Source organism: Salvia miltiorrhiza, chromosome 1, assembly GCF_028751815.1.
Source record: "Salvia miltiorrhiza cultivar Shanhuang (shh) chromosome 1, IMPLAD_Smil_shh, whole genome shotgun sequence".
NCBI classification, from domain to species: domain Eukaryota; kingdom Viridiplantae; phylum Streptophyta; class Magnoliopsida; order Lamiales; family Lamiaceae; genus Salvia; species Salvia miltiorrhiza.
This window is the reverse complement of record NC_080387.1, coordinates 11,861,077-11,868,659: the sequence shown is the minus strand read 5'-3', so window position 1 is coordinate 11,868,659 and position 7,583 is coordinate 11,861,077. Positions and strand designations below refer to the sequence as shown.

Here is a 7,583-nt window from a genome sequence, read left to right as displayed (position 1 = left end):
GTGCCAAGTTCCTTTATCAGTAGAGACTATACAATATTTATTTACAAAATTCTTGTTTGTCAAGGGCAGTTTACTCATAAAGGTGATCTTATATTTCTTATTGGTGGAAAAACTATAATGGGTGTTGGTCTTCTTAAGGACTTGGGTTTGACAAAACAGCTCTGCCGTATCTCGGCAGCCATGGTACCTCACTAGTATATGGAAGATGAAGGCCCGCCGCAGAGCTGAAGGGGCAAGTTGGTAAAAGGGGATACGGAAATGATTACAGATGGTTACCAAAAGGGAGGGGGAGGTAGGCGCAGCCATGCTGCCACTTGTTGCTCCCAGAGAGCAATGTTGTTCTCTCGAAGGTTGGAAGGGCCTTCGAGGGATTTATTATCTGGGAGGCGGAAGGTTAAGCCAGGGATAGGTCCCCGTAGAGCTTTTTCTAATCGTTTCATTTCCTTGACGGTCATGATTGAAGAAGAAACAGAGTAGGAAGACATTGCTACGATTTTTTCTATGATCCCCTACCTAGAACCTTTCCAAAACCAAGAAGGGACAACTAGAATAGACAGTCACACGACCCGAGAAGAGGAGAAGGGAACAGTACCTACGATTGGCCGAGGGAACGCGGCGAAAGCAAACAAAGACCGACAACTGTCAAGGAGGTGTCGAGCAAATGGCGGCAGTATGCGATGAACATGAGCGACGAAGATGGAAAAATGGCTTAATGAAGACGAAGGACGACTATATATACTTAAGGGCGGCGCGGAGAATGAGAGATTCACCGGTCCAATCAAAGAACGACATGTGGCATTTTCAAATGGGAGTTGCAACTGAAAATGTGCCTTTTTTATGAAAAGAGGGTGGTGATTAGACAGCTGGGGTCTATCCGACTGACGAGCATTTAATGCTCTGTAGAGGGAAAGGGGCAGAGCTGACAAAAGGAAACGATGATAAGGGCTGATTGAGCGTAAGTAATAAGAACGCTCAATTAGACTGGGGAGAGTAGTTGATGAGGAGGAAAATATGTGTAAGGGGAACCTGACAACATCGGGTTAGTCAGTGCTAGAACATGAGGCATAAGAAAGAACTCGCATAATGTTGGCGGGAAAAAACATGAATGATAAAAGCATCAAGATCACTCGGGGAAGATTTAGGTACTATGCGTGCCACGGCTGAAGAAAAGAAAGAATAAGCAACACTGAGGACTAAGCAGAGCTGGCACGGCCAAGGGGTAACTTGAATAGAGCTGGTGTGGGCAAGAGAGAGATTTCAGAGCTGGAAGACAGATGCAGCGCTGGAAAAAGTTGGCAGCCTTACTGGCTGACAATGACCTCGAAAAGATTCTCTCTAACCGACGGGGTCACTATCAATCGTGTAATTATCAATTTACCCTCGTTCTAGGCGTCTATAAATATAAGAAATGCTTATCGTTGTAAACACATGCTATTCAAATTTCAATAAAACTCTCGCTCTCTTGCTTCAACTGCTCTCGCTTTTTCTACCAATTCATCAACACACTACAGGTGAATCACTTTACTCATAATCGAAGGGTGAAATTATTGAACTCACCAGATGACTGAATTCTTTATGATGACTGAAAAAATTGATATGAACGCCTGCGTGGATCAAAAAAATAATATGGACGTCAATATGAACTAAACAACATCGTTTTATACTTTTATATGCAACTCAACGCATTTGATAAGATCGAATTATAAATGAAATCCACATGGTCTTTTTAATCATGCAGGCGTTCATATATTTTTGCTATCGTCGAGAAAGTTGGAAAAGTCCCTAAGTATAAAAATTATAAAAAAAAATATATTCTCTCCGCCCTATTTTAATTGGCACATTTGCTTTTTCTATTTGTCCCACTTCAATTGGCACTTTCCTAAAATAGTATGTGGTCCCTACTTTCTCTACTCACATAAAATAAGTGGACCCTTTAACCCTTTATTTTTAATTTTCGAGTCCAACTCAAAAGTGCCAATTAAAATGGGACGGATAGAGTATCTACTTATTTACAAAAATTTGAAGGTAAAATCATAATTACGAAACGGACATTAGAGCATCCGCATTGGGGTTACATGATAGCTTACATGATAGCCTACTTTATGAGGGGGGAGGGACCACATGATGTAAAGATGCTGCAGTGGGGTTAATTGATAGCTCACATGATAGTTTTAGTTTTGATTTTTATGCTTTTTACTTAAATTTAATTGGTCAAATTTAAATAACACATTTTACTAATAATTAAAATTTCATTAAAATAAAAAACCTAAAAATTACAATAAAAAAAATTAAAAACATAATTTAAATTACATAAATTAAACTCCTAGTCTAGATAAGACCACGACGCTTGAGCATTTCTTGGACCATGTGCTCGTGGGCCATCCTTTGTGCATCGCTCATATGCGATGTAGCCAGACTGAGGAGTTGCATGTCGAGCTCCCTCTCCTTGAGCTCGTTTTTTTTGGCATATTCGGCTGTGATTTTTTTCAAGTTCTGATCGGACCGATCCAATGCCTCTTTGTACTCCGATGACTGCTCGGAGCTTGCCGCCGCCTTCGCCGCCTTGTTCCCAATTGGCCGGACAGACGAGATCTCCTCGCCCGACGCCGAGGTGGTGAAGGCGCCCTCCTCTGTCGTCTTTGTCCTCTTGGAGGAATGCACGTCTCCCTCGAGGTACATCGACTTGAACTTGTGATTGTTCCGGAGAATTTTCCACGCATTCCAGTAGTTGAAGGAGGCGTTATTTGCGCTCCGACTTTTGAAAAGAGTTTGGGCCTTGTCCCGGAGCATATCGTCAGAATGGCCGGACGGCCACCGGCTGCACGCCTCCACCCAAATACTCCCCCACAGCCGCACCTCTTGGGCCACTCGGGTCCAGTGCCCTTGAATCTGGCGGTGCTTGAGGTTGGCGCCGATGATGGGGTTGACACGGGCGACGACCCTCTTCCAATAATCGTACCCATTTTTATTTATCCCACGGATGGCGTCGTTTGTCTCCTCCATCCAATTCTGGATGATGATGTCCGTCTCCTCAGGGTGTAGGTATGACGGACAGTCTTTCCTCCGTCAGCGTCCGCCCCCTCCTCCTCCGCCACCGGCGCCTGCCTGTCATGCCGGATCTTGTGGGCGACTTCTTTTCTCCGGCTGCCTTTCTTCGGTTTGGCGGCACTATGGGCTGCCGAAGGCATCTCCTCGCCAGACTGAGGAGCATCCCCCAAGTTACACCCCGATAAATCGGGATGATATTCGTCGGATAGATCGGGGCACCAATTTAGGTCATAGTAATTTGTTGTGTGGATCCATGGAGGGTGTAGAGAGAGGAAGAAAGGAAGAAGTGAGGATTAAGAAGGTGTAGGGAAAAAATGAGGAAGAAGAAGAATAAATAGAAGAAAAAGAAGAGAAAAAAAAATTTTGAACGGTCAAAATTCACGCAAATCGAGGCAGCAACGGTCAAATCGATTTTTTTTTTAATTGGCGCGTGCATCATACGCGCCTTATACTATCATCGAAATGGGCTACACGATAGAACATGTAGCCCTCGTGTAACTCTTTGCTGCATCGGTTACAGGATAGCAAGCTTACACGAGTAAGCTGATAACGTGTAACCGTTGGAGATGCTCTCAAATGTGATTACAAAAGTTTGAGGAAAATGACAAAGCTAGAATCTAAAATAAACAAGGTCGTTATGTCCTTGAAAAGCGTGTACCGCGCCACAGGCAACGTATAAAGGTGAATGGCGTTGATAATACGCCATATTCTCTTTTGCTAAATTTCGGTGACTGCCACTCAGAATTTTCCAGAATATTATCTGTGGACCCCCCACTTATTCTTCTCTAAAAATCTCACCCCTCCTATTTTATACCCCTCTTTGCATTTCACTTTTCCCTCTCTCTCCCCTTCTCGGCCAGATTTTTCAGCTGCTTCTCCGCCACCAACGCGTATCTCTCTCTCCACAATCTCTACAGGTAATAGCTTCTGCTATGCAGATATTTCTTTTATTATTTTAATGCATCTAGTAGCGAGTTTAGTTCAGCGGAATGATGCTTTGGTGTTTGCTTATATCGATTCGTAGATTTGGATTTGGTTATCTGGTTGATTCTGCTTGTTTTGTGTGTGTGTGTGGCTGTTTTTGGCGATTATGAGGTTACGAGATTATATTTTAGCGAATCTGATAGGTCGATTGATTTTGATTAGGTTTTGCTGAAGGCTGAGAGGAGATTCCGATGGCGTCGAAAAGGATACTGAAGGAGCTCAAGGATTTGCAGAGAGATCCTCCGACGTCGTGTAGTGCTGGTAGGCTGCTTCATTATTTGTTATGGTGGATGCGTGTTTAATTATAGTAGATTAATCTTTTCTGATGTGTGGCTGGCGAAATTTTTGCGTAGTAGATATTACTGTGGTCAAATGTATGCATATTTAAATGGTATCTATTTGTGTGTAATGGTTAATGATCCCTTTTACTGAGTTCAGTTTTTAGTTTAACTATGAGCTTCGGTGACATTTATATCTTAGATATTTTGGTAGTCAGCTATTTCTGCTCTTGGGTGTATATTTCCAGCTTAGAATATTTTCTTTCTGTGATCTGTTGAGTTATTACCCATCTACAAGCAATAATCTCGTGTGCTTAGTTTCTCATTGTGGTAGCTTGTATTTTGCCCCCATCATCTTGATTAATAATTCAATTGATTGCAATTTAACTCTCATTCACATAATGTGTCATAGGTCCTGTAGCAGAAGACATGTTCCATTGGCAAGCCACAATCATGGGGCCTTCTGAGAGTCCTTATGCTGGAGGTGTATTTTTAGTTTCAATCCATTTCCCTCCTGATTATCCCTTTAAACCTCCAAAGGTATGTTTGCTACTTCCTTTTGTACTTTACTTTTTGCGACTTGATCACAATATGTCATGACTTGCAACTTCGTTTACTACATTAAAGTACTTTAAACGCTAGATTCTTATTATAACTGAGTTGTGTTTGGGTAGCTTCTTTTAAAATTGCTAAAATTGCATTTGGTTATTACTATGAATACTTTAATAGAAGACTTGATTATTTTCAGAATATCTTGTGTTTGTTGTGTTTCCCTGCAGTATATTGTATGTATAGTTTTCAAAAGACTCAGTTCACAGACAAAGAGAGTATGTATGCACAGAGGTTTCTGATAACAAACTAAAACTGGAATAAACATAGATCAACTTTAATTTATACATTCTTCTATCTGGTTCCTATGTAAATTAGACAGTCGAGCACATTTTCAATTTTCCAGTACATGGTTATTATTCATTGGATAATTTACTGCTTGAAAAAATTTCAGATATCTTTATGTACTTTTGAAATCTTAATTACTTGTTTGGAGCGGTAATACTTTAGCTGTCTTGTTTTGCTTCTATATATTAGCAGGGTTCATTTGCTTGAAAACCCTTAGGTGCACTTTTGCATCATTGAGTAAGTGCCGATATAAATTTTTCATGTCACTCTGTGATCTCAGAAGGTGATTTCACTGTTGCAGGTTGCATTTAGGACAAAAGTATTCCACCCTAATATCAATAGCAACGGAAGTATTTGCCTTGATATTTTGAAAGAGCAATGGAGTCCAGCATTGACTATATCTAAGGTATGAAGCAAAATCACTATCACCCTATTTATTTGGTGCCAGTTGCTAGACATATTAGAGAGAAGAAACACTTTTTGAGGAAAAGGCACCCCTGTTATTTACTATTAGAGAAGTAATCTCATGGAAGATCGAGCTCTGCCACTTGTAACTATATTGTTACAGTTCTGAACTGAGTGTATCGAAAAGCTGATATGTCCGGGCAAATATGCAAAAAGTCACTCTTTATGTTTTTTTTTTCATGTTCCAATGTCTTTCGGCTGATGAAGATGTTGTTTTTGACTAAGGTTATTTTTTAGATAGCTTACATGATGTTTTAAGAGCTTGTAAGATGTAATGTGTCATGAGCTTATAAGTTGTCAAAGTTTATGGATAATCGAGCTTATAAGCTAGATAGAGAATTGTGAGTTAGAGAGAAAAAATCCAAGTTAGAGTGATGAAACTAGAATAGTATATGTTGGAAATAACAAATCATTTTAGGGTTATTTTTTTTGTAAATTGATTGTTGCTTAAAAGATTATGATTTTTGGGGGAGCTTATAAGTTGTTGGAGCTTATTTTCATAGCTTATAAGTTTATTAAGAGCTTATTTTGCCAAACACTTCTCAAGAGCCTTTTATAAACTGTTTTAAGGAGCTTAGAAGCACAGCCAAACACCACCTCCAAGTCTGAAATAGTTTATGTGGACTCCATCTCTAACCATGTAGGAATTGCTCATTATTGGCTTGGCCATTCTATTTCTTGTTATGAATGAACTGAAGGTTTTCTTATAGTCTGTATTATTTATTATTTGTTATAAATCTTTCGCCACCGGTAAAGGCGGCTGCACCACTGCTAACTTTTCATGGGCATTTGATGAACTGTTTGTATAATGTCTTATTCTTTTATATGAACACTGCTTAACTTTCAGGTAGTGGGGTTTTGTTTGAGGGTAACAGTGGGGTAATGAGACTTGGAACTTTGGTATTATCTAGTCTTGTAAGGTTTTTGACCGTGGAATTGATGTCAGGTCCTGCTGTCTATTTGCTCGTTGTTGACGGATCCAAACCCTGATGATCCTCTTGTTCCGGAAATTGCTCACATGTACAAGACAGACCGGACAAAATACGAGTCCACTGCTCGCAGCTGGACCCAGAAATATGCCATGGGATGATGCCGTAACAACGTGATGTCTCAGAGACTTGGCATGTTCTAGTGTTTTTTCAATTTATGCATGGATGAAAATCCCAAAGTATTGGTGAGGTGTTTTTCATATTTGTCCTGTCGGATTCATGCTGGGAGTGTACTGAATTTCTCATTGTGCTTAATTTGAAGTTTGGATTCAAGCTCGGAATGTTGTACCCTATATCTCAAATTTGTGAATATACAGGACTGGAGCAGCTCTAAATGTAACTTGTATGTCGATGTTTTGGAATATCTGGTTGGCCTTCCAGTTCCAGAGCATTACCTCTATGGTTTTTCAATCTATCAAAGGTACCAATGAGCAAACCAAGTTGCCAGAACTGCAAAACAATTGGTTCACTAGTTGGTTATTCAATCGCACATGCTGTTCTATCTGTCCAATAATTCAATGTTACTTGTTTTAGCAAGTTAAAGCCATGTTTTGTGGTCCCTTGGGAGACATCACCCTGATTTGAATATTCAAAATATTATTATCAAAACTATTAGTCTCTTTCCTCCACATAGAAATGATTTTTTTTTTCTCTAATTTCTAACAAAAAATTCGACATCTATTTTCTGCGACAGTGATGAAAATGACTAGTCTAATTCGTGAAACAGAAAGTTCTGAATGTATACAATTAATGAAAGAAGGGGTTGATGTGTCACTCACCACTTGAACACACCCATGTGTGTGGATGTTAGGTAGCAAGCAAAATCGATGACACTCAGGAAATTATACAAAATGTGAAATTAATCTGTTCCTACCCCTAACTAATGGAATTTGACCCGTTCTATTTGTTTTTATCTATTAAT

General features: G+C 39.9%; 1 protein-coding gene across 1 annotated transcript; it reads left to right on the top strand.

The window, feature by feature from the left end:
- Window positions 1–3,705: 3,705 nt before the first annotated feature.
- Window positions 3,706–6,937, top strand: LOC131006614 (ubiquitin-conjugating enzyme E2 10). Its single transcript, XM_057933794.1, has 5 exons — window positions 3,706–3,965; window positions 4,195–4,293; window positions 4,723–4,850; window positions 5,509–5,613; window positions 6,619–6,937. The coding sequence occupies exons 2-5, from the start codon at window positions 4,224–4,226 to the stop codon at window positions 6,760–6,762; spliced, it is 447 nt and encodes a 148-aa protein (XP_057789777.1). The 5' UTR covers window positions 3,706–3,965; window positions 4,195–4,223; the 3' UTR covers window positions 6,763–6,937.
- The last annotated feature ends 646 nt before the right edge of the window (window positions 6,938–7,583 follow it).

Excerpts from the sequence above, each read along its gene's own strand:
- LOC131006614 (XM_057933794.1), top strand. The coding sequence starts at position 4,224 with ATGGCGTCGAAAAGGATACTGAAGGAGCTCAAGGATTTGCAGAGAGAT. Across the intron at positions 4,294-4,722 it reads TCCGACGTCGTGTAGTGCTG|GTCCTGTAGCAGAAGACATG; the intron begins GTAGGCTGCTTC and ends AATGTGTCATAG. Across the intron at positions 5,614-6,618 it reads CAGCATTGACTATATCTAAG|GTCCTGCTGTCTATTTGCTC; the intron begins GTATGAAGCAAA and ends AATTGATGTCAG.